This window comes from Thamnophis sirtalis, unplaced genomic scaffold (assembly GCF_051295495.1).
Source record: "Thamnophis sirtalis isolate CommonGarterSnake01/CBP01778 unplaced genomic scaffold, rThaSir2_p1.2 scaffold_8, whole genome shotgun sequence".
In the NCBI taxonomy this organism is placed as follows: Eukaryota; Metazoa; Chordata; class Lepidosauria; order Squamata; family Natricidae; genus Thamnophis; species Thamnophis sirtalis.
This window is the reverse complement of record NW_028261388.1, coordinates 50,170,669-50,197,776: the sequence shown is the minus strand read 5'-3', so window position 1 is coordinate 50,197,776 and position 27,108 is coordinate 50,170,669. Positions and strand designations below refer to the sequence as shown.

The 27,108-nt window shown below is 37.6% G+C and overlaps 1 protein-coding gene across 5 annotated transcripts in view; it reads left to right on the top strand.

Moving 5' to 3' along the window:
• SYNJ1 (synaptojanin 1) overlaps positions 1 to 20,718 on the top strand; it is a 59,121-nt gene extending 38,403 nt beyond the window's left edge. For 2 of the 5 annotated variants that reach the window (XM_087721601.1, XM_087721602.1), the window contains 8 exons: positions 704 to 916; positions 3,583 to 3,711; positions 4,466 to 4,504; positions 6,229 to 6,273; positions 8,537 to 8,607; positions 13,341 to 13,458; positions 14,718 to 14,926; positions 17,961 to 20,718. In XM_087721601.1, the coding sequence (XP_087577727.1) occupies positions 704 to 916; positions 3,583 to 3,711; positions 4,466 to 4,504; positions 6,229 to 6,273; positions 8,537 to 8,607; positions 13,341 to 13,458; positions 14,718 to 14,926; positions 17,961 to 18,779 (1,643 nt within the window). In that variant the 3' untranslated portion in view covers positions 18,780 to 20,718. The remainder of the gene's footprint in view (positions 1 to 703; positions 917 to 3,582; positions 3,712 to 4,465; positions 4,505 to 6,228; positions 6,274 to 8,536; positions 8,608 to 13,340; positions 13,459 to 14,717; positions 14,927 to 17,960) is intronic. The other 3 variants (XM_087721603.1, XM_087721604.1, XM_087721605.1) reach the window with 3 other exon arrangements.
• The last annotated feature ends 6,390 nt before the right edge of the window (positions 20,719 to 27,108 follow it).

Here is a 27,108-nt window from a genome sequence, read left to right as displayed (position 1 = left end):
CACAGCCGATAATGAGTCCCAAAAAGTTGGAAAGAGTTCTACAGGAGGCTGCCAAAGTCCTTCAGAATAAGGCTGATAAGCACCCACCTTTATCTTCTTTGAAAATGCTGCTAAAGACCTAATTAGCAATCAGCTTGGCAAGGCCACACTGAGCAAAGAGTCTAAACAGAGTTTCAGAAGGGAAACTGACCAGCATGAACCAAGTTGCTTCCTGCAAAGGCTCATGTGCCTTTGCTCCTCCTTTATGTTCTATGGGACGGCCAATCACCTCCAAACTTTACTCCTGAGTCGTGCCTTCTGTTTTAATTGTCCTTGCCTTCTGAAAGCTCTGCGTATGCGTGCACTGGGAACGCGGAACCTATTTCTCTGCCTTATTGCTGTCCAACTCTTTAGAGGCAGCACATAACTCCCAGATGGCCCTGGCCCCCTCTCTGCCTCTGATGCAGAGCCCTCGTCCAAGCCTTCTCCAGACTCCAGGACTAGCCCATGTTCCTCCGTAACCTCCTTGCTGTCTGACTCTGCTGCCAGCTCCACAGTCCACTGGCGAACCACAACAATGACATTAAAATAAATGAAATCTGAATGTATCTACATTTTAAACTTTGATTGAAACTACATATTAAAGTGTAATATTTCTGCATAATAGTTTTCATTTTATATTAACTGTGATACAATTTATAGCAATATTTTTCTTCATTTCAAGGTGATGTTGATGATTATAGTACTGAAGTAGAAGAAATTCTCCCACAACATCTACAGCTAGCTTCAGGCTCTTGTCTTGGAGCCTCACCTGCCTCTTCCCCTCATTCAAGCCCTTGCCAGTCCCCTACTCCATCTGAGGGTATGCCTCCAACTCTTCCATCAAGGCCAAGCAGGACACCTAATAAGACTCCTGGACCTCCAGTGTCTTCTCAAGGTAGAAATTTATTTATTAATCAAACCTCTATACTGTCACAATCAAAGGCACCATCATTAATTATAGTGGATATAGAAAGTCTATACACCACTGTTAAAATGCCAGTTTTTTGAGATGTAAGAAAAAAAATCAGATCAAGATAAATAACTTCAAACGAATTTCCAGGTTTAGTATAATATAGAAGCTATACAATTCAATTGAAAAACAAACTAAGTTCTTTTAGGGGGGGGGGGAAATAAAATAAAAATGTATAATAACATGGTTGCATAAGTGTTCACATCCTCTTATAAGTAAGGATGTGGCTGTGTTCAGAATTGACATATCACATACAAACTAGTGTTAAATAGTAATCAGTACGTACCTGTCATCAATTAAAGTAACTCTGATCAAGTCCATATAAAGTTCTAGTAGGATTTTTCTGACAGTTACACAGCTGCCTCTTACAGCAAAAGTCATGGTCTTCAAACAGCTTACAAAGCGTCAAAGGGATCTCATTGTTGGAAGGCATCAGTCCGGAGAAGGGTACAAAAAAATTCCAAAGTATTGGATATAGCTTGGAATACAGTGAAAGACGGTCATCGTAGAGAAAATATGGCATAGCAGTGACATTAACAAGAGCTGGATGTTCCTCCAAACTGCTGAAAAAACAAGATGAAAACTAGTCCAAGAAGGCCTACAGCATTAAAGGAGCTGCAGGAATTTCTGGGCAAGAACTGGTGGTATACTACAAGTGACAATAATCACCCATGTTCTTCATTTGTCTGGGCAAGACAGAAGCATTTTCTTACCAAGAAAACATGCAAGCCCACTTACATTCTGCAAAACCTACATCAAGACCGACAAAAGCATGTGGGAAAATCTGTCTGAAGACTAAGGTTGAATTTTTTGGCCATAATTCTGAAAACTATCTTTGGCACAAAAACAACACTGTGCATCATCAAAAGTACACCATAACCACTGTGAAAAGTGGTGGTAGCATTATTCTTTGGGGTTGCTTTTCTTCAGCAATCACTAGGGCTATAGTCCAGGGTAAGAGAAATTATGAACAGTTCCAAATATCATTTAAATTTGGCACAAAATCTTCAGGTCTCTACTAAAATTCTGAAGATAAGGAATTCCACGTTTCAACATGATAATGATCCAAAGCAAACTTCCAAATGAACAAAATAATGACTTCACCAAAAGAAGACAGCAATAACAATAGTACTTAGACTTATATACTGCTTCACAGTGCTTTACATATCTCTCTCTCTAAGTGGTTTACAGAGTCAGCAGATCACCCAGTGGTGGGTTCCGGATCTCGTTGCAACCGGTACGGTTGCAATGGGGCCCGGCATCCTCCATATGAAGACGCATGGTGCGCGCGTACATGCACGGTGCGCAGATGTGTTGTACTATCAGTGTACTGGCAGTACGCTCTGTACTCCGTGACGCTCCAGCTGCTCGGCAGAGTGTTGCGCAGGCGCTGTACACACCATGTGCAGAAGCGCCGAAGGCTTTAAAGGACAGGTAAGGAGCTTGGGCGGGTGGGTGGGCCCTCCGGAGCACCATACTGGAATGGTACCTGGTGCTCCGGGCAGGCTCCAGTACGCCTGTACCCGGGTGTACCGCCTGCAACCCACCACTGATATCACCCCAAACAATCTGTGTCCTCATTTTACCAACCTTGGAAGGATGAAAGGCTGAGTCAACCTTGAGCCACTGAGAATTGAACTGCTGAACTGCAGTCAGCAGAATTAGCCTGCAGTACTGCATTCTAACCACTACTCCACCACGGCTCAAAGTTTTGAAAGGAGCCCAATCAGTCAGCCAGAGCCCAAACCTGAATCCAATTGAAAATCTGTGGGATTACCTGAAGAGAGCTGTGCACAGGAAATGCCCACACAGTCTAACAGATTTGGAGTGTTTGTGCAAGGAAGAGTGGGCAGAGATTCCTAAGGCTGCATGTACTGTACCATGCTGTTAGGCTCCTGCCCCAAAAGACTGAATGCTGTCATAAAATCAAAAAGGGGTTTCAACAAATATTAGTTTGAATGTGCACACTTATTCAATCATGTTATTGTACTTTTTTTTTGTTTTCCTCTCTAAAAGATTTCAGTTTGTTTTTCAATTGAATTATATAGCTTAAATGTTATGTTAAAGGTGGGAAAAATTCTGAAGTCATCTTGGTCTGATTTTTTTTACATCTCAAAAACCTGGTGTTTTAACATGGGTGTATAGATGTTTTACAATATATTCACTGTACATAAAGTCCAATTCAAAAACACAAAGAATAAAATATGAAAGGAAAAGAAAAATGCACAAAGCAACTAGAAAACAAGATGGCCTCAGGTATAAACATAAGAAAAGACCCTCCCCTCCAAGGAGTTAAGTTTTCCAGAAGGCCAGCAAGGAGGGAGCCAGCCTGATCTTTATTGAGGCCAAAGCACCTTAACATATTTACTTTTATTGGTGCCAGTTTAGTTCTGTGATTAGGGTGTGGGTATCTGTGTGCGCGCACATACATATACATATATTAGCCTCTTCTGGTTTCTGCTCTCCAAACATCTCAAAAATGTGAAATTAAGATATAATCCTTGAACTGCTTCCAATAATACACACACTAATATAGTGATAGCATTATTTGCTCTTTGAACTATCCCTTTATATATTTTCACATTCACCAGCAGATTTTCAATCTATAACGCAACTAAAAGAGTCTACTCAAGGCTTGGAACCAAAACGCCCACCTCCACCTCGACCAGGAGTGCCTCCTCCTCGCCCTGCTCCACCTCAAAGACCCCCTCCTCCATCAGGTAACATAATAAAACATGTAAACAGTATAATCATAAGATTTTTCTGTTATTTTTAGATAACATAAGTTTATTATCCATCACATTTAGATATGCTGAACCATAATTCAGCATAGTGCTTGGAAATGTGTAGTCTTCCAGCTGTTGGTGTTCCATTCATAACTGATTATTGGATATGCTGGTTTGGGGTCATGATACTCATTAACAGCTAAAAGACTACAGGTTTTTTGACTTTGGTTTGACATGGGAAAAACAGATGACTCTCAGGCTTGTATATTTACCCTCTTACCTTTTTGCTTCCGTTTTAGAAATACTTCAGAATTGCTTCTGTTATTACTTAATGGTTTACCCATATCCTGTCAATTCCGATGATTTAGTATTAACTATGCTTTGTTGAAACAGTTACAACCATGATTTCTATTGATTCAAACCCAATTATAATTAATATTCTTCACATTTCCCAGTAACTGACTCACATTGGATCTCCACATTTTGTTCTATCCTAAATTCTCTTTGTAACCACATTATTATTTTAACATAATTTAGCAAGACCTCTTAGCTTTCTGTAGGATAGCTGCTTTGGATTATCTATATACAGGAGTGCTCTATTATAATTATTGTCATTACACATTATGAGCCTGAAGCTCCCATATAATGTACAATAATAAATTTGTTTACTATGATTCTTAATTTCTTTCTAATCCTTTTTTTCAATTAATACTTTTTTTTACTGCTGCCTTTATCTCTTACTCCTAAGGGAGTAAGAGTCCTGCACTTACTAGAAAAGAACTTGGAGGTAATGATTATTTAACTGTGGCTTAACAGATGCAGATGTTTTGTTCATTTATTTATTTATTTGGTATTTCCATGCTGATTTTAGTTGGCTGAATAGCTCACAAAGTAAAGAATAACATAAAACCAATCAATAAATAAGGATACAATAAAACTAATCCAAAAACATTTTATAAAATATTTGCAAAAGAGTCAACTTTTTACAGCTGTTTACAGCTTTCCAGAAGGTTAAAACAAAGACTAAAGAGCAAGGGTGTTCTACAGAACAGGGACCGTCATAAAAAGGACATGCTTCCTAGATCCCACTAGATAGCAACATTAAAGGGAAGTGGCTGGAATATGCCTGCTTTATCTGTTTTGGCTACTTGAAATATTCAAGTACCAACAACCTCAGAAGATTTTATTGCCAGTTAGGCAATGGAATCCAGCAGCTCAGACAAGGATGATGCTGGGTACCATGAAGGAAAGTACCCAAAACAATCCCAACTGTTCTCTAGTGCCCAATTTTAATCAACAAAACCTAAATCTGTAAAACAGAGATGGCAACTCCCTCTCCATTCACCTCCACTAGAATCTCAGCTGATGTATAAACCAAAACCCAGCTGGCATAATTCTGATAGAGCAGGGGTGTCAAACTATTTCATTGTGGGTCGCATCAGAGTTGTGTTTGACTTGGGGGGGGGGGCTGATCAGGGTGGGTGTGACCAGCTTGACCACTCGTGTCAGGCTGGCGCCAGCGAAAACAAGCTCCTGAATTCCATTTAGGCTGCAATGGCATTCTGCAACCCTCTGCCAGCAAAAATGGAGCTCAGAAGAGCTGCACCTAGCCCTTACGAGCTCAGTTTTCAGCTGCGACGGCCTCTTGCAACCTTCTGCCAGTGAAAATGGAGCTCAGGAGGACTGTGCGGCCCTCCCGAGCTCCATTTTTCCTGGCAGAGGCACCGTGGGCCAGTCCTTTGCTGTTTCCAGGGTGGCCCCACAGGCCAGATCTAAGCACCCTGCAGGCCAGATCTGGCCCCTGGGCCTTGAGTTTGACACCCCTGTGATAGAGGGACACCCTCTTTCAGGCCCATCCAGATTTTGGTTAAGCATGTCAGGTTGGCACTCTCATCTATTATAAGATTACAGATGAGGGTAATCTTATTACAAACCAATCTGACATTCAAAAACAACAGCAGAACTCAGGGTTCTGATAACCAGGGACCAAAGTTTGAATGTGTTGCTGTCAGACAGAAAGACCACTTGCAAATTCTGGATCCTGTATTCCCATCACCATCCTGATGTTCCTGTCTACCCACTCACCTCCTTTCACAAGGCCATTCACATTCACACATGCATAACCAACACTACAACCTATCCCATCTCTCAAGGGACCCAACTTCTCTTGTCTACACTTATCCAAGCACTTGGTGGCCTCAGCTCAGCCCTTCTAGGGCAAACAACACACATTTGTTTCCCCTAGTTGTGGGGGGGTGACCATTTCCTCCTAAGGTCTATGGAAGTGGTAAATTGGTATTTGCAGCTAGCTATTTGTGTTATCTAAGAGTGATATGTCAGCTTTTATTTTTTTACTGAGCATTACAATAATATGCAATGTAACTATTGTAATTAAAAACATGTATTAATCGTCTTATTAAAAAGCCTTGCAATTCTCTTTATTTTTGCGTTTTCTTAATCTAGTATGTTGCTTACATGTTATATAGTACTTTTCTGCTTTCCTCTGATAAGGTTTTGGTGCTCCTCCCAGCCCTGTTGTAGCTAGGAGAGAAGAAGGTAACTCTTATTCTTAATGTCACCCTGAATATTTTTAAACTGAATATGTAAATATTTAATCTCTAAATTTCATATGTAGTGAACATTTAGACTTCTATTTATATTTCATAAATTTAATGTTAATGTTGGAAATTTCTTACCAAATGGAATCATGTTGCTAGCTATTTAGAGACTTTTGGAACTGAGCAACTTATTCATTTCAATAATAATTTATTGTTAATATTCTGTGCTGTTAACAAGCTGTTTCAATGAGGAAGTGATTTGACAGCAGACAAAAATTCTTGCTAGATAAATCATTCTGTAAATGATGCGAATTACAAAGGTGAGATTTAATGCTTTTTTATAAAGTCTCCCAGATTCCTAAATAGGAATATATTGATGGGTATGCTGAACCAGTTTCAAATACTAATAAAGAATATAGATGCTATTCAATAACTAATCCTTAGAACAAAGTTATAAAGAGTACAGTATACAATTGTAATTTTCTTTTTCTCCCCCCCCCCTTTTTTCCTATCCAAGAAGTCATACTAGGTGATTTTTTTATAATATTTTTTTTATTTTGAATGCAAATACAAAGATAATACATATAATTCTAAATACAAAAAAGGGGAAAATACAAATATTACAGTGCACATACACACACTCGGGGACCTTTTTTTTCTTATTACAACTAAAAGATATACAATATATTTCAATTGTGCCCTTAACGCCTCCAAAACAACATATATTCTTGAGTAGGTTTATTCCCTTTGCCTTCCACCAACACTGTTTTTATAAAATCCCCCCATATTTCATTATAATTATTTACTTTAATCATCCCTTTCTTAAATTTAATTTCTATTGTTAATTTATCATTTGTTGCCATACTCCAAATTTCATTATACCACTCATTTCTTTGAATTTCCCAATTTGGTCCCCAATATTTAGCCATCACTAATCTAGCTGCCATTATCAAATTTACAATCAATTCCTTTTTTTTTTTCATTTATATCCTGTTTTTCCACCCGCAACAGTAATGCAATCATCGGTGACATATCTAAATTTACATTCAAAAGTGCTCTAATTTCCCTAAACACCATGTCCCATATTTTTTGTGCATTATCACAATCCCACCACATATGTTTATATATTCCAACTTCTTTCTCGCACCTCCAACAAATATTTGTATATTTAACATCTATTTGATTTAATTTACGTGGTGTTAGGTACGCCTCCATATCACTTTATATCCATTTTCCTTAACTCTAACTGACATATTCTTATATACTCTTCAGTTCAAAATATTTTTCAAATCATTATCATTTATTTCTCCTAAATCTGATTCCCAAATTAATTTTAAATTTTTTGCCTGATCTTCTAATTCAGTTAATATTCTATATATTTTCCCAATTCTTCATTTACCTCAGTGGTGGGATTCAAAAAAATTTACTACCGGTTTTGTGGGCATGGCTTGATGGGTATGGCAGGGGAAGGATACTGTAAAATCTCCATTCCAGGAGAAGGTTACCACAGAATTCCCATTTCCTCCCGATCAACTGGGACTTGGGAGGTAGAGAATAAATGGGGACAGGGTCAGTCAGAGGTGGTATTTACCGGTTCTCCGAACTACTCAAAATTTCTGCTACTGGTTCTCTAGAACTGGTCAAAACCTGCTGAATACCATCTCTGCTTTACCTATACTTCATTCACTTCACTTTTTTTATAATCATTTCAAATTTTGTTGTCTATCTTTCTCTTTGAATATTTCTTCCATTTTTATCCATTTCTCTAATTGTATTAAATTCAACCAGCTTAATTTAATATCTTATAAAACATTCTTTAGTTGTGTTATATTCTTTAGCTTGTTCTTCCAGTCTTCCCATTTACTGTATATATCTTATTTTCTTTTAATTTACTAATCCATTCTTTCAATTCAATCTTAGGGATTTTTTCCATTTCCACTACCGGTGTTAACAGAGAAAATCCTGGCATTAACCAGTATCTCCATTTATTCCATAGTTTTATCAAAAAAAATTAAAAGGGATTTTAAAATTACAGTTGTAATTTTCTAGTACTGCAAGAATCGTTAGTATTTAGTGTGTAGTTTCAGTGATCAATATACATGACAAATTTGGAAGGGCGGGGGGCATCCTTTCATATCTGAAAATCAGAAAACCCCTACTCCACAAAGATAATAGATGCTATATATCAATATTAAATATTTATTAATTATAGAGAATCTGAATTTAGAAATATATTCTAATTAAGCATCCCATTTCTTTAGCTTATAATCAGTCTCTGCCTCCCACTGGACAAATAAACACAGGAACATCTGGACCCAGTACATGTAGACCGGTAAGGATATAATATGTTCTGGTAAAACTAAGAATAGAATAATGTTTAGTTATGTAACATTTAAAAAAATATTTTTAGTGATACTAGTTAGAAGGTCCCTGGTGTGTATTTTTAACGAAGAACTTAGATATTCTAAGTTTTCAGTTTAAATCTATATAACTAAATCTCAGGATATCACTATAATAATTACCATCTATAAAAGAGTGTGATTAATTTTAATATTACCAAAAGAAATTCTGAGTCTATTATCTCAATCACTTTTCTTGTTGCATGGCTCATTTCCATCCTCAGATAGGGGCTGGGGTTGAAAAATGCATGCAGTGAAAGTAAATAAAAGGGTGAAAATCTAGCCCCCTGTCATCATTCATTTCACCATTTTATAAATATAAACATAAACCATAGGATATGTCAGCAACAAACATGGTTGTATTTCTGACATGAGTTAGTTCCTAATTAGTGAATTAACTGGATACATTTAAGCTTATATCGCAGCAAACTAACTTCACTGGAACTGGAACTGGACACCTTCAGTCAGATAATCATATTGTTTACTCCCCAAATTGTTTACTACATGGAAAACAAAGAAAAATGATATTGCTTTCATGGTTGGGCAAGATATAGCAAGAACATTACTAGACTACCATAACTATTCAGCCATAACATTACTAGACAGTCATAATCCATGACTGAATGACATCAATTAGACTTCATTAATAACACATTGATTCTCTAACTTTATGTTTTAACCTCTGATACTGAAGAAAATGTTGAGGAGTTCAGTTGACAATGCAAGCAGGATGTGCTGCTTGTGATTAGAGACTGGAATACCGAAGTTGGAAATATTAGGGGGGAAATATAATTGGGGTGTATGGGACAGAAATTCTTAAAATGGGGAAATTGAAGTTTGTGTGGGATGGTTATTTGGGCAATTCCTGGAAGTTTTGACAAAGGGTCTGAGCAGCTAACAATCAAAATATAAGAACTCTTCCAGCAAGAATTTGCTAATTTGCTGGTATTCTGTTGCTGTTATTAAGCCCCTCTTTATATTTTTATATTTACCTTTTTGTCCCTCAGTTTGTTAGAGAGCTCTTTGTACAACCATGCCAAGCTCCTTAGATGTCTTGTTTTTCTTCTCTGTGGTATTGTTTCTGTTTGGGTCTTTTTTATTTCATTTTTCAGAATTTCCCAAGCATCTTGAACTGTTTTTCCCTCCAGAATTTCTATCCATGGAATCCTCCCTGTTCATCCTCCTAGTTTGTTGAAGTTAGCTCTCTTAAAATCTAGAACATGAGTCTGACTTTGTTCGGTTATCCTTGCCTGCATTGTGGTGAATGACATGGTCACTCTCCATTCCCTCAATCATTTTATCCCTATTAGTAAATATGCAATCCAGTGTAGTTTATCCTGTAGTTCTTTCCCCATCTTTTGGATAATAAGGTTGTCTACAATGTGTGTTAGGTACCTGTTCCATCTTCCACTTGCTGCAAAGTTTGTTTCCCAGTTGATGTCAGGGTACAGTCCCCCATTAGTACAGTGGTGCATTTCCTGCATACTTCAGCTTACTGATTTCCAAAAGGTGCCTCTATTTCCTCTGTTGGTTGGGTGACCATGGTTGGATATACACCTATACTTGTGTGATTTCTTTTTCCTCTTAGTATTCACCCAAATACTTTCAAGAAAACCTTCATACTTAGTGTTGTGTATTTCTGTAAATGTCTAGTATTCTTTAATACAATACAATACAATACAATACAATAAAATAGCAGAGTTGGAAGGGACCTTGGAGGTCTTCTAGTCCAACCCCCTGCCTAGGCAGGAAACCCTATACCGTTTCAGACAAATGGCTATCCAACATCATCTTAAAGACTTCCAGTGTTGGGGCATTCACAACTTCTGGAGGCAAGCTGTTCCATTGATTAATTGTTCTAACTGTCAGGAAATTTCTCCTCAGTTCTAAGTTGCTTCTCTCCTTGATTAGTTTCCATCCATTGCTTCTTGTTCTACCCTCAGGTCCTTGGAAAATAGTTTGACTCCCTCTTCTTTGTGGCAACCCCTGAGATATTGGAACACTGCTATCATGTCTCCCCTAGTCCTTCTTTCTATTAAACTAGACATACCCAGTTCCTGCAACCGTTCTTCATATGTTTTAGTCTCCAGTCCCCTAATCATCTTTGTTGCTCTTCTCTGCACTCTTTCTAGAGTCTCCACATCTTTTCTACATGGTGACAAAAACTGAATGCAGTATTCCAAGTGTGGCCATACCAAGGCATTATAAAGTGGTATTAACACTTCACGTGATCTTGATTCTATCCCTCTGTTTATGCAGCCTAGAACTGTGTTGGCTTTTTGGCAGCTGCTGCACATTGATGGCTTATATTTAAATGGTTGTTCACTAGGACTCCAAGATCCCTTTCATGGTTACTACTGTAGAGCAAGGTACCACATATAGTATACCTGGTCATTTCATGTTTGTTGCCTAAATGTCTTTTCACCATTGAATTTCATTTTATTAGATAGTGCCCAATGTTCAAGATCCTTCTGTATCTTTAGACTATCTTCTGGAGTGTTGGCTATTCCTGCCAGCTTGGTGTCATCTGCATTTTGATGAATTCCCCATTTATTTCCTCATCCAAATCATTGATGAAGATGTTGAAGAGTACTGGGCCTAAAACAGAGCCTTGGGGTACTCCACTGCATACTTCCCTCCATGAAGATGCAGTTCCATTGAGGGCTACACGTTGAATGCGGTTGGTCAGCCAGTTACGATGGTGGTGGTGCTGTCCAACCCACATTCTTCTACTTTATCTAGTAGTAGGTTATGGTCTACCTTATCAAATGCCTTACTGAAGTCCAAGTAAACTATATCGACGGCATTTCTCTGGTCCACTAATTTTGTCACATTATCAAAGAATGCAATAAGATTAGTCTGGCATGATCTGTTTTTGACAAACCCATGTTGGCTTTTGGCTATTACTTTGTTTGCTTCTAGGTTTTCGCTAATTCGTTGCTTGATTATCTTTTCCAGAATCTTTGCTGGTATTGAGGCCAGGCTGATAGGTCTGTAGTTTCCTGGATCTGTTTTTTTCCCCTTTTTTGAAGATGGGAACCACATCAGCTCTTTTCCAGTCCTCTGGTAGTTCCCCGGTGCTCCATGATCTCTACATACAGTGCAGCTCCCCTTTTGTTGCATCTGTTTCTTTTGAACAAATTATTTGTTTTTATCAGTATGTTCCAAACATAGCTTCCATCACACCAATTTTCAGCAATAGCAACAATATTGTATCTGCCCTCCTGCATTACAACTTCAGGTCCTCCCTGTTTGTTCCCCATATTTTTATTAGTGTACAGGCATCTGAACCCTTTATGGCTGACTTGCATTTGCTAGCTGCATCTCCTGTTTTGTACCTGAGTATCATTTCCTCATCACCACTTACTTCCTTATTGTCAGATTCGTTGTCTTGGTATTTATACTTTGGGTTTGGTCCTAGAAATTGGCCAGATTCAGTTTAAAGCCTTTCAGATGACTCAAACAAGATGTGTTTCAAGCCCATACTTCCCAGTCTTTGTGAGCTGCACCCTGTCTCTTGCCAGGAACCCTACATATAAGTAGGTAGACCCATTGTCCAGGCAGCACTATCCCTTGAGCCAATGGTTTACCTCAGAAATCCTCCATTCTCTCATTGGATGTTGACATCACCTGTGTTCCTCTTTTCCTTTCCGCCTCCCTTGATTTTTTTTCCAGGCTCTTTTTTGTTGTATCATTCATCCCAACATGAATGAGGAGAAAGGAATAATAACCAATGAATTCAATTAGTTGGGTAAGCCTCTCTGTCACATCTTTGAACTTTGTATCTGGAAGGCAGCTTGATAGGTTGTCTGGTCTGCAGATTGCTGATTCTATTTCTCTGAGAAGTCATGAACACATGCCTTTTCCTCTTCTGGATACCCAACAGACTCTTCTTCTCTGTGACAGTCTGAGCTACTTTTCTTCCTGTTATTGTAACAGTCGATGAAGATTCTTCTCCAGATATCTGCATGTGTTCTTCCAGGGGGAGGATAAGAAACTGAATGTTAAGCTCCAGTGGCAATCAAAGTCCTCTCAGGCGTTTTGCCTTCTGAGTGACCTGTTGCCTCCTTTTTCTTCTAAGGCTCCATTTTTCTTGGTAGTTGTTTCTTCCTTGTTGGGTTCAGTTTGTAGACGGGCTTAATCTCCTTTCCAGAATTTCTCATTTCCACAGATAAGTCTCAAAATGATTAAACGTTTGCAGATCTTCTATTTTCCCCTCCAGTAATTTGATCAGTTTGCATTTGCATTTGATGCTGGTATAAATTGGAGTCCTCCTCAGGCAGGAATACAAACATAGCACATTGCAAGTTACCACAGGTTGGCCTCTTTCTCCTTGACTTTATAATTTATAAGAGTTGTGCAGATCCAATAGATATTTTCTTGGTAGATGCCCAAGATCCATATATGTACTTATTTTTTCATTGAAGAATGTAAAGCTTTTATTAATTGCTAGGATATCAAGAAATATGTGAAGCAGCCTTCTCTAACTTGAGACCTCCACATAAATGGGGCATCTAGAGACTATCAGTCTGGAAGACAATAGAACCGAAGCCCAATGAATCTGCAGGACACTAGGCTAGGGACAACTGGCTTAAGTTCCCAGCCTACTTTGAAACAAATCAATTCCAATTATAGTCATGCTTAAAAGTCTATATTTCTGTTTCAGATTGTTCCTCCCCGAGCTGGAGTTATTAGTGTACCACAAAGTCATGTGCGTCCTTCTATAGGAAAGCATGTGCCTGAACTCCACCCTAAGCCACCAGAACTAACAACAGGTAAAATTGGTAAGTATATTATGCATTTTTTCTTTTTTTTTTAATGTAATTCTTCTACATAAAAGAGTGTTATAAGTGCATTCAAGGGAATATAGATGCTATCCCTTGGATGAAATCTAATTCCAAAAAACCCACTTCTTATTTTTAAAGCGAGTTAGTATTTAGGTCAACTATAAGGCAAGATTCACTGTGAGTGAGTTGGGCCATCATATAAATTTTATTAATAAATAAAATAAAAATTGCAAAGCATGTTTTGCTTTTTTTGTCTATAAGAAAGAATTGCTACTGGTTTTTTTCAGGGCTTTTAATAAATGAACATTTAATAAATGAAATGTCTTGACAGTGATTTGGAAAAGGAAATTCCCAATTATTTTTTAAGACGTTCAAATCTAAAATAATTACTGCATTATGTGAAACAATTCTAGAATCCAGGATTTGTGGTGTAGCTTTTCTTGAGTAGTGGTATATCTATATAACATCAAAAAAATAGGGGAAATTGGTTGGTCATTGTATTTCCAACTCTTTCTCCTTTAAATATTAGTATTTTTTCAAAATTTCAAAATATTTAAAAAGCAATTTAAAAATTACATTCTAATATGAATGTAACAAAATATTGTATGTAATACCAGTACCTATTATTAACGTTTGGCTTTTTTGCACTTGGGGGGGGGGGTTCAAGGAAAATACACTGTTGCTGAGCCAAATTAATTACAGTAGTAATGCAAATTATAAAACAATTGGAGCTATTTATAATGCAAATGTGCAGTGTTAAGCAAGATTTCAACTTCTCTTCCGTAGAGCTTCACACTATTTAAAACAAATTTTGAGACAGTGGCATACAACTGCTCACAAATTAGTATTTTTCTGCTGTATTGCAAAGAAATTGTCTGTTAGTTAAAATGCAGCCTAGATATAAGTTGCACACTGTAGTGAGTGTGCAACTGAATTAAAGAGTTAAGAAAAGTATTTATTTATTTATTTATTTATTTATTTATTTATTTATTTATTTATTTATTTATTTATTTTTAAGGTTTATATCCTCTGTTTTCTTCTAAAATGATGCTCAAGGAATAGCAGTTTCTTGTTGTTAGGTTGATTAAGTGTATGTGTGTCCCACTAACCCATAGATTTTTTTTTTAAAAAAAACATCATAGTCTGTTGCACAGTCAGCCAGTTGCTCAGACTAGATTTGGCATTTCAACTATTATCTCTATCATTATTAAAAACACTTTTGGTATTGGAACTAAGAAAATAAAATGTATTTATAGGGTCACCTATACTTCCTGAACCACTTAAACCACAAGGAGCAGTTCCTGTTCAACCCACCTCTGTTGTAAAGATGCAGGAGCCACTTATACCTATGACAGCAACGTCTCAAGCAGCTTCTCCAGCAAACCTGGAGGCACCACCACAACCTCCCCCCCGCAGCAAATCATCCCAAAGTTTGCCTTCTGACAACATTCCATCACAAAAGCAAGTACGTACAGAATATTTTTTAAACATTTTGTTTTGGGTGCAATTCATGTACTGCTACTCCTGTATACTGCTCCACTCAAAAATACTGCTGTATCAGTATAGAAAGCTGAACAACTTATAAATTGCTAATATAGGCTTAAACTATTCAAGTCCAAATTAAGGCTGAGCTGTTCTATTGCTTCCTAATCTCTGTCACAAGGAAGCATAGGCATAACTCAAGTGAAGGGATTAACAAATTATGTTTAGAATTATCTTGGATTCAGTACATTGGACCTTAGTTAGGTTTATCTTCATCATAGTCAAAATCTGTGCCAAAATTTTAATTCCTGGAGAGGTTCTGTTTCTGCAAATCGTTTCCTGAACAGAAACAGAAAAATATTTAAACTTCCAAAAGGCAAAAAAAGAAAAAAAGAAAAAAGAAAATATTGAAATTAATACAAAATAAAATTTGCAACAACAGAATACCAAAATAAAGAGGGGGGGAATTAATTAAGTCTTTAAAACGTGGACAAATAAATTCAATTTCAATTTATTACAGTGAAAGATCAGCCAGATGAAAAAATACAGTTTTTCATTGGCTATAAGAAAATAATCGAAAAATGTAAATTGTATGTGCCCGTTTACCTTTGTTTACTTTGTTAAAAGTAAAATAACTTTCAAAAATGTATCTTATAATTTAAAATCCATTTTTGATGTATATTAGCAATTGTACATACATAGCATACTATTGTGAACTATGAAGCAAATGAGGAAATTAATACCTTTATTAACTTGTCTTCAGAAAATAGAACACCAAGAGAACACCAGGAGAAAAATTGTGAACCTTTAGAATATTTCATAATTTGGCAATTCCATAATGTACAATATAATTGGTATTTGATCTAAGTAACTTTTGCCCTATATCCAATTATATTTCAAGAGAATTCATCCCTCATCCAAGCCCTGCCCAACTTTTCATAGGAATATAAAAAAGTTTGAGTAAGGACAGGAATATACCCATTGTTGTTAAGACGACACAAAATCCACTTCTTGCAACTAGCAGCCTTCTTTGTAACCAGGCCCAAAGAGAAACGCTGTTTGTTCTGAGGTTCTCAGGTTAGTGCAGGAAAAAGATGTCTGCATGTACATTGTACCTGAATTATAGTTCCCCTTAATGTGGCCAATGTAATACTGAGTCTTTTGGAAGCATGTTACCTTGGATTTCTCCCTAATGTTTTCTTTTGATATCTGTCTCCTTCTCACAAGCAGGATCAACCTTCAGGGTAAAAGGTACCTGATTCTTTACTGGTCTTACATTTTTTCATCCATTCTATGTTCTCCATAAATTCTAGCATAAAAGATGTATGAACAATTATGTTCATACATCTGTGCTTGCACTGAAATCACCTGCCTGTATGAATAGGCAAATATGCATCATTATTGACATGTAAGGCAACTTACTTAACTTGACATGCTATGCCCTATAGGGGCAAGAGTTTTCAAATTGTGTTATATATGTTTCAATATACCCATTTGTCCTAAACATTCTTTGGAAGTGGAAAGAATGGAAGTAGTATGACAGCATACTAGAGAGACTTAACATTTATCAAAAATTGCCTTATTTTTGTCCCTGACACATTAATTGACAAGAGAGATGGGGATGCACAGCTTCTTGCTATTGCCATGGTAAAAGGGAGCAGAACAGTTTAGCAGCTTATTTAATAAAATAAAATGAAGTCGTCTTTATAATTCTTCAAGTGAACCTTACATTTTGAGAACTCTTGCAACTGAGGGTGCTTGATTCTCTCACTATCTGAAACTATTTAACACTGATCAACACAAGTAGCCTGAGAGACAACATTACAGAATCAGGAAAAATATCGGTTTCAATTTTTTTCAATTTTTCTTGTTGGTTAAGTCAACTTTCTCTGTCATATTTTTTTAAAAGTTACATTTCACATATAATCTATCTAGTTTAACTTTAAAATAAAGTTAATCTTAGATATTTTTAAAAAAACTTCTTTGCATCTGAGATCAATGCAATAAACATAATTTAAAATGTAGTAATCTGATCTTTCCGGTTTTGGTAATAACCTAGTCCATAAACAAAATACATTAATTACTGCTAAACTGTTTTGTTTCTATTTATTCTGCAATTAAGCTTCAGTGTTATATATTGATCATTGATTTTTAAGTATAGTGAATTTTCAAGTCACGCTTTGCTAAATGTAATGTCAATATTAAAGCATAATATTTCAAGTCATAACCTTTGATGGTTTTACATTGTGTCCAATTATATTTATTGGAGTTTAGTTTTACATAATAGATTTTTTAATATTAAAAAAATGTAGAATGTGTCTAAATGATTAAAAACAACTTGTCTTTAAGTTTAAACTCATTTTCTGTACTTGGACAAGGCATCTTATGTTCCTGTGCTGGGAGGGTGAGCCAGGCCATTGGCTTGAATCACCTTAGGGCAATTGTCTGAGCTCACTAGAGAAAGGCATTGGATGGGTGAGAATGTTAGGTAGGGCTGAGGAGCTTGTGTATGATTTCCATTTCCACTGTGCTTTAATTCTGTTGAAATTCATGGGAGATATTTCTAATAGATAAATGACAGAGAAAATATTTTCTATTTTGGCCTGTTTATCAAGCATGAGTGGAACTTTCTCATTACTCTTTTCAAATTAATATAACCTGTACTTAAAAATGAGAAGACTCAAGACTTAATTACTAAGATTTCATTATGAAAAATATTTTATATTAACTTTTTTCTGCACATGAATTTGTATCAGTTTAATGCTTCAATTCTTTATACTATGCAGTGCTTTTAATCCAAACATTCTGTTGTGATCTTAAAACTTCCTGTAATTTTTCTTTCATACTGTAAGTATATAGTATGTTTGTGTATATAGTAGATCCATTTGTGTATATATTCTGACAGGGATAATGCAATGAAAGTAATGAGGCAGATGTTCAAATCCACTGCTTCTTTCACAAACAATGGATCTTTTATCAGACAAGTTACATATTTGAATGTTATATTTATTTTTCAGATTAGAACAAATGGAGTCCATGCTGTTCAGCTTGAAACACAACTAAACAATGATCCTTTTGAAGATCTGTCCTTTCAGCTGTTTTCTGAATCTAAAATTCAGTCAGTTCAAATGTCACCGATTGTATCTTTAAGTCAAAAGAAGCTGACAAACCTGCCTTCTGCAACAGACAATTTTAATTTCAGTAGCATAAGTACGCCACATACACTAGCACACAGTAAATCTGAGGTATACATGTCCAGTTCCCTGAATCCATTTGCTACCAGATTAAACAGCACAAACCCTTTTACTGAAAAAAATATTACCACTGGAAATCCATTTAGAACTGAATCTGAAGAATTTGGAGCAACTTCACATTGTTCAGCAGAAGGACCCACTTCTAAACCTTTTCCATCTCTAAAGCCGCCTATTCATCAGAAAGGCAAAGCTACATTTTATGTTGATACATTTGAAGATGATTTTAGTTTGCAGAGTACATCTTCTATATCTAACAATGGAAAACAAAAAGGTTGGGTAACATTTGAAGAGGACGATTTAGTATTAACCCTGAAACCATTGGCCAATCCCACTGATTTAAAAAGAGCTTCTTCCCTGCAAACAACTTATTTTTCACTGGGCACTGAACAAAATATCACTGACTCAAACATTACTGTTTACAGTGGTCATAACAAAAGTTCTGGATCTTTTCATCTATTGCCAGCAAGACGCCCTCCGGCACCTCCTATACCATCCAGATCTACCAACAGCAATTCGACCACAGATCCTTTAATTTGTTTAGCACCTAAAACATTACCGACACAAGATTTTATGGAAAGATAAATTATTTAAGATATAATTATTTAAACTTGGTAGAAAATATTAGTTAAAAAATAACTAATAGAACTGGGCATTGATTTAATTCTGTATGTGCAATACTTTAATCAGATGCACTGAACATTAATTCTTAGGTTACTACACAAAGGTGACAGGGTGGGGAATCATGCACAGAATTAATCTTAAGTAGTGATCTCATTCTGTTCCTTTAATGGACACAATGCAAGGAAAGTTATGCTTGTTTCAATTCCACTTTAGTTCATAGGAAAGTATAACATTAAGTTTGTCTTTCAAGGCCAACAAGCATGTATTAGTTTCTCTGAATAACGCACATAAGAGTTTTAAACAATTGTTTCTTGAACATTCTTATATAAGAATTTAAATACCATTTTAAATGCCCTTTTGTTAGAACGTAGAACCACTTCCAGTATCTGATAACTGGTATATTTATACGTAAGTATTCACCAAAGAACTGTGAAAGTTTAATTAAGATGCCAATTGTTTAATATTAATGTTGGGAAATAAATTATAATAGAGGTTTATGAAGATTTGTAGAAGTGAATTCCCCCAACAATTGAAATAATTTTAAACAATATATAGTAATATATTTTTCCTATCATTGCACATGCTTTGTTTTGCAGACACGAGAAAATTTGTTGCAGCTTTATTGTTATTCTCCTCCTGACCTTATTCTCATTATATAGCTTTCTATTCTAATATGAATGTTGCTTTCTAAGTTGAAGGAAATTTTATATTCATTTTGATAGGAAGATCTGTCTAAAGTAATTGGATAGATGGTCCATATATTTCAACTCTCCTAGCTTTTTCCTTTACAAATGTATAGAAGTAATGTCTCTCAAATATGGTATCAAACAAAACAATGGTTTATGTACTATTCTGACAAGTTAAATATATCACTTTCCACAGACAAACATCAGTGTTATAGGTGATGCTTCTTGAGGCAGATTCTATAATCCTCTACATAATGCTTTGTAAACTTGCAATAGTCTGCTTTCAAACTTTTTGCAACAGATGGCACTTAAATGTAGTATTTTCATGTTATGAAGGAAATATATGTCTGTCCCATACTACTGTTAAGCAAGATAGTCTTTTCTTAGTCATATTGTCACACCTATTTATATTGCTTGCTTTTTTAAATTTATGAATACCTTTTTTGAGAAGGACCATGCTAAATACGTCTGTTCCTTTTGCTGTATTTGCAGACTGTTATAGTATGCTCTGTTTACAAAATATTTTCCTTTTGTGGTATCTGAGTGAAGCACCTCATTCCATGGAGCAGTAAAAATAAACCATCATTTCAATTTCTCTAATACTGTTCCAATGTATTTATATAAATCATATCATATAACACTTCTACTCATTAAAGAACAGTCATTATACAGTGACTTCTATATTGTGCTTTTAAAATTGTACATTTTGGAACAGCAGTAGAACTATAAATTTTCTGGTTCCATAATGTTAACATCTGTGTTATGCATTGGTATTATAATGTTATCAACACAACTGTATTCTCGGTAGTGCAATTTTATGCGGTCCTTGTTTGAACATTTAATTTCAGTTACTATAGTTCTCCTATTAAATTTCAAATACAGGCCTCAGCATCTTCAGTGGATTATAAAATCTGGCAGCAGAGTACCACAAAAAATGCAACAAAGCATGTATGAGCATAGGATGAGTAGTTATGTGTGCTGCTAAAGGAAATCAATATTCGAGAGTCAAAGTTACAACAGTCTAAAATCCTATCTATTTTCTTTAAGTGTTTTCCTGTGCAAATTGCTTTGTTAATGTATAACAAGTTATTGCTTGTGGTACACAATAATTGACTATCTCCATTACAATATTAATATTGATGGTTTACAATACTGCATATACATATACTGTGAAACATGTTACTTTATGAAATAAATTTTCCCATTGTTAGGAATATATCTCTCTTATTGATGCTGTCAGAATTTGGCTTTACCCTTGTGGACTTAAAATTTTCAGATATCTTTCTGATGATGATCTAAGATCATCGAGGTAATCTTTATATAAAGGCCTGGGATATCGGGAGTCAACAAACTTCTTGAAGCCAATAAGATTGATGAAAGCTTTAGCAAAATATCTGGTCTGAACGTTCTGCTTGGTTCTTACTTCCATCTCAATTCTGCCTCAGTTTCTATTCCCTAACAATTGTAACCTGGAAAAACAGACCTGGAAAAAAGTGGAAGACATGGAATGGCTCAATAATTTTTTTATGATAATTCTCATTCTACTGTTGTTTTTTGAGCCCCCTAGAGCAGAGGTGTCAAACTCGCATCATCATGAAACGTATCACAACTTTTTTCCCCTTAGCTAAACTGGGCATAGCCAGCACATGACGGATCATGAGTTTAACAGCCCTGACCTAGAGGCTTAGATTGAAATGCAGCTATATAGGTTTGATTTAAAATAATTGAAAATTGATTGTGGTGTCAACTCTTAACAACCACATGGGTTTTCCAGGACAATCCTTCATGATCCTTCAAGTCTTCCAATAGTGTATACATTGCTACTGTAATTTAGTCCATATTGTCCTCTCTCACCATCCTAATACTTTTCCTAGCATTATGGACTTCTCCAAAGAATTAGGCCTTTGCATAATGGGTCCAGATTGTGTTTGTAGCTTCCAGGTTTTTTGTCCTGCATGGTAACATCAGCAACTAGTCCTTTCAAAGATTTTAATATACCCATATTATAAACAACATGAGATCCTCAGCTCTTCCTCAACAAGGTGTTGCGTCCATGTGACCTGAGGAGTTCATCATCTGGCACTACATTGCTAATCACTTTACAGCACATCTTTCCATGCAGTTTTCTTGGTAAAACAAATACTTTACCATCACCTTTCCCTGCATAGTATGAAATGATGCCTTTACTGTCCCCACTAAAGTGACCATTCATTTATGGCAGGAGTCCCCAAACTTTTTAAACTGGGCCGATTCATGATCCCTCAGACTGTTGGGAGGCCAGACCCGCTGGGTGGCCATGGCTAGGTGGGCATGTGGCTGGGTGGGCATGGCCAATTTAGCAGTCCATTTTGTCTTTGTCCTTGCTGTACTTTCCCTTACTCATCCACCGGCCCTGGATCATATGATTAATTTCCACCCAGTGCTTCTTGTTCTGCCCTCAGGTGCTTTGGAAAATAGTTTGACTTCCTCTTCTTTGTGGCAACCCCTAAGATATTGGCACACTGCTTTCATGTCTCTCCTAGTCCTTTTCATTAAACTAGACATACCCAGTTCCTGCAACCGTTCCTCATGTTTTAGCCTCCAGTCCCCCAATCATCAGCAGTCCCTCCCCTATTCACCCACCGGCCCCGAATCATGTGGCTGCACTGGTGAGATCACCCCTCAGCGGCTGGTCCTCCCCAGCATCCTTCAGCCTTACATCCGGCAGCAGCGGTGTGATCAGAAGTGCAGCTCAACCAATGATAAAACTAACCAGGAGTGCAGCTGGAGTGGATGCTCCTTGGAAGATAAGGCCAACAGTGAGGTGCAAGGCTGAATCCCACCACTCCACAGGCCAGATACTTTCCATTGGCGGGCCATATCCAGCCCATGGGCCATAGTTTGAGGTGATCTAAACATACCCAGTTTCTGCAACCGTTCTTCATATGTTTTAGCCTCCAGTCCCCTAACCATCTTTGTTGCTCTTCTCTGCACTCTTTCTAGAGTCTCAACATCTTTTTTACATTGTGGCAACCAAAACTGAATACAGTATTCCAAGTGTGGCCTTACCAAGACTTTATAAAATGGTATTAAGACTTCACATGATCTTGATTCTATCTCTAAATTTTGAGTATAACTGAACTGAAGTTTTAAACAATCAGAAGAAACAAGACTGGATTTGTTGAGAACCTGGGATGGTGATGAATGATTTTTTTTTAAGTAAGGTCTTAAGGAATGTTTTATAAAAATTTATAAAAGCCCCCAAAGTTCAAACATTTGTTTGTTTGTTTTAAAAGCTTTGAACGATACATCTTTCGAGAAAATCAGGGCTCCCATTCAAGTTGTATTGCACCATAACAAAGGGAGATCATTGTTATGATTCCCACAAAAATTAAGATCTTAATAACCATAAAGAATGCTTCTTAAAAATTAACAAGGTTCCTGGGTTGTTTGCGTCATACATCACATGTTTGAGAGAATTTTTTACAAGGGTGTAATGGAGAGAAATACCTGATTAATCAACCTTTCTGTTGTGTTATCTTGGGATGAATGACAATGCCAGAAAACCTGGAAAGAATATCAAGAGACGAGGAGGAATAAGCTAGCTGAACTATAAGAAACCAACAGGTAGTTCTCAACTTACAACAATTCATTTATTGACCATTCAAAGTTACAAAGGGCACTGAAAAAAGTGACCTAAGGCATCTTTTCAAACTTATGACCTTTGCGGCATCCCCCATCAGGCCTGCAGCCATATTCCTTTTGGATGTTTGGCCTGCCACACTTTCTATTATTCTACTATGCCTTTTCTATTATAGGAAAATGGGAGGGGGGATTGTACGGAGTTAGATGCTATGTAGCCAAAACAAAATTCCTTCAAGAAAGCCAAGGTCATCCTTTGTCTCTGCACCTCTGCACCTGACCAGTACTGGATGGGTGGAACTGCCAGCATGGCAGTGGAAGATTGGACCATGTGATGGGTTTGTGGGTGTGGGGCAAGATCTTGAACTTTCAACTGGGTAGGGAAAACCGGGAATTTTTCAGATTCACGTTTTCCCAGATGTGCCAACATGACTCTCTTAATAAATTGGAACTTTCAGCAATACTTTGCCTTGGACTCTGATTTAATTTTGGATGCTATTTGGAACCCTGACAACTCCATGGCTGTGTGATCAAAAGTCACGTGATCAAGAGGCTTGGCAACAGACTCATATTTATGACAGTTGCAATGTCCCGAGTCATGTGATCACCTTTAGCAACCTTCTGACAAGCAAAGTCAATAGGAAAGCCAGATTCACTTAACAACCATGTTAATAAATGCAATAATTCATTTAACAGCCATGGCAAGAAAGGTAGTAAAATGGGGCAAAACTCACTTAACAATTGTTTGTCTTAGCAACAGACAGGTTGGGCTGAATTGTGGTCGTACCTCGAGGACTACCTATACCCCAAATCTGTATATTTTATCAAACATGAAAAAACTCTCTAAAGCAGAGATTGTCTTCCCAGTTGATGCTTGTTCAGTGACTCCTATCGCTGTCTGGAAAATCCCGGGAAGCCCCAAAGTTGTGGGATTCATTGTCTAGTTTGGAAATAAACAATCACCAGCCAAAACTTCCAAGAGAAAACAATGGCAATTTTATTCTTCAGTTTGCAAAGCGGGTGAATCACGCATACTTAGGTATAGTGGACACACCCTAAATCATCAATACATTTGCATTGTATTCCCTAGTACCGTTACAAATTTACCTCACACCTCTTCTTCACTGGCTTAGTAATAATGATGTCACAACCTATCCAAAGTGTCTAAAACGAATACATTAGCTCCGCCACCGATTACATCTCCCACTATCTAATTCTATCCCACGTTGCCTTTATTTACAGATTTCCTTTTATGGCCCTAGTTCCTAGGGGTTGTCTCTAGAGTAACTATCATATCAGTAAATTCTGGTTATGGCTGGTTTCTAGCATAGCAAAGGCCTCTAATCCTAGTTCCTATGTACAATTCTCAGCCTTCAGCCTAGCTTGAGGGAGGGATTTGGTTGGGGAAGGATATTTTCTTTCTCTCCCTCTCTTGGACTTGAACTTTGTTGTGCAGAAGAAAAATGAGGGTGCCTTTAAGCAAACAGAAAGAATTGAGAGGGTGGAGCTGTGATGTGCACCAAAGTACAAAAACTACTGGCAGAGAGCTATCATAATGGTTTAATAGAACTTCCATACTAACGGGCAGTCTATCGGCCTGTTGGATAAAAAGGAAAGATCTGATCCTTTGGCTTTCTTAAGAACCTGTTGCCTCAATATTGGAACTAGTCTAAAAGAGAGTCATGTGATTTGAGGCCTAGGATCATTAAGCTCTGAAGGTTGAAACTTTTCCATCAATACATTTTCTTTCTGGCCTGAATTGCTGTATGAGAAATGATGTCTGAAGTTCAAAAGCTCAGGAGAGAATTTCTGTGCTCTCTTTCTCTGTCCTTAAACTCAGACTAACTAACAGTAGTTTGGCATGCACAAAAAGGTATCTGCACCTAAGCAGAAAAAAAAAAGAGGGAACTGACTCTAGACTCAGCTGAATTAGTGAGTTTTGCTTAGTCAGAGAGCTTAATGGAGCTTGTATATAAAAAGGCAGGCTACATACAAAGAGCTCTAGCTTCTGTACCAAAAGATGAGAAAGAGGCAGCTTGAGAGATTTGCTAGTAGGTTCCTAGAGATATTTGGCCGCCAACTGTGTACGCAGAAAGGTTGGAGCAGGTCACCTTTGGTAGATCCCAAAGGAGGCCTTCACCTCTGTGGGAATTCTATTGGCGGTATGACTTCATCCATCCAGAGGTGAAAAGTCAAAGGTCACCAACTGCCACTGTTCACTGAGCAGAGTGAAAATGTTTTCGCAGATGTAAGTCGGTCTTCAGAAGGGATGCTCTAAAGAGCTTCTCAATGGTTTTTCTTGTTTGGGGGATGGAAGGTTTCTCAATGATGCTTTGCCCTGGAATGGGGAAACTGAGAGGGGTAAGGTAGGGAAGGGATGCCTTTAGGACTCGGCTCCTTCACAGAGATTTACACAGAAGGAGCTTCTCTCTTTGCCCAAATGCTCTCCCTGTCCTGGACATAGAGCAGGCAGAGCAGGTAGATTCTGGAAAAGAGGATTTACTCCATTCCATTCCTTTTCCTAGGTTCCTAAGATTTTGAGAGCGATGTAGGAAAGTCTTCCAATGCTGTTTGGGGACAAAGGAATGCCAGGCCAGCAAGTCCTTCAAACTCCACATTGGAGGATCCAAGGAAGACAAAAGTTATTATTGAAATTGAACTCCACAAAGTGGAGCAGCATGGTGAGTACATGGTGGGGATGGAGAGGGAAAGAGAAGGAGCTCCTTTAGGAGTGGACTCTTCTATGTAGTGTAAGATTCCAGCAGTTTCCCCAAGCCACTGAAATGCCAAAGAGATTGAGACTCAAGACCAGGCTTGCAAAAATATCAGCTTTTATTAATGGCCATAGCAAAAGCTAGGTGGCAAAACTATATCCAAAACATACAAATGCATGTAAGGAATAGCCCCCCCCTGCAAGAGTGGCTCAGAATATTATATATATTTTAGGCAGATAGCAACAAAGTTTACCCAATCAGAGACAAAGAATCGTTACCAACGTGATCTTTAAAGTGTTCTTTTGTTCAAGTTCCTGTCTGTCTACCTTATCTATGGAGTATTCCTATAGCCTTGTTGTAGGGCAGTGATGGCGAACCTATGGCAGGCGTGCCAGGTAGCACGTGGAGCCATTTGTCAGGGCACGCGAGGCACTCCTTTGTCAGCTGGCCAGTGCACATGCGCACGCTGGCCAGCTGAGTTCATCCTTTTTTAAAGCCATTTTTCGCCCTCCTCAGGCTCCAGAGGCTTTATAGGAGATTGGGGAGGGTGAAAAGAGCCTCCCCCGTCCCCCCCGGAGGACCTCCAGAGGCTTCATGAGCTTCCCTTAAGCCCCCAGAGCTAAAAAAAACAGCCCTAAGGGCAAACCGGAAGTTCGGGAACGGACTTACGGTTTGCTCGGAGGATCATTTTAACTGCTCCGGAGGCTTCAGGGAAGCCTCCTGAAGGTTCCTGAAGCCTCCGGAGGACGTCTGGGGGGCAGGGAAGGCTGTTTTTGCCCTCCCCAGGCTCCTATAAAGCCTCTGGAGCCTGGGAAGGGCAAAAAAAAGTATGCAAAAAATGGGGGAACACCTGTAGTGTGTGCATGCGCACTGGGGGGGTGTCGTGCATTGCATTATGGGTGCGGCATGCCCGCACACGACCCCCCTGCGTTCCCCCCACTTATGGTACACGAGCCAAAAAAAGGTTCGCCATTGTTGTTGTAGGGGGTGACAGCCCCCTTTTGCCAAGATGTTTTTCAGCAGAATGCTTTAAGGATTTATGAGCCAGGAAAGCTCCCTAGTTTGGTTCCTTTATCTATGGAGCCTCATATTCCCGTGTAACAATTTCTTCTATATTTTCAAGAATGTCCCTAGCTTTGAAGCGAAGAATAGAATCAAGACGCAGCAGTAAGGTAACATTTGCAGTAATGCCATCCAGTATTAAGATTACAATTTGCTAGGCTAGAAAACAACTAATTTCTGACAGTATACAATAACATAAACAGAAGC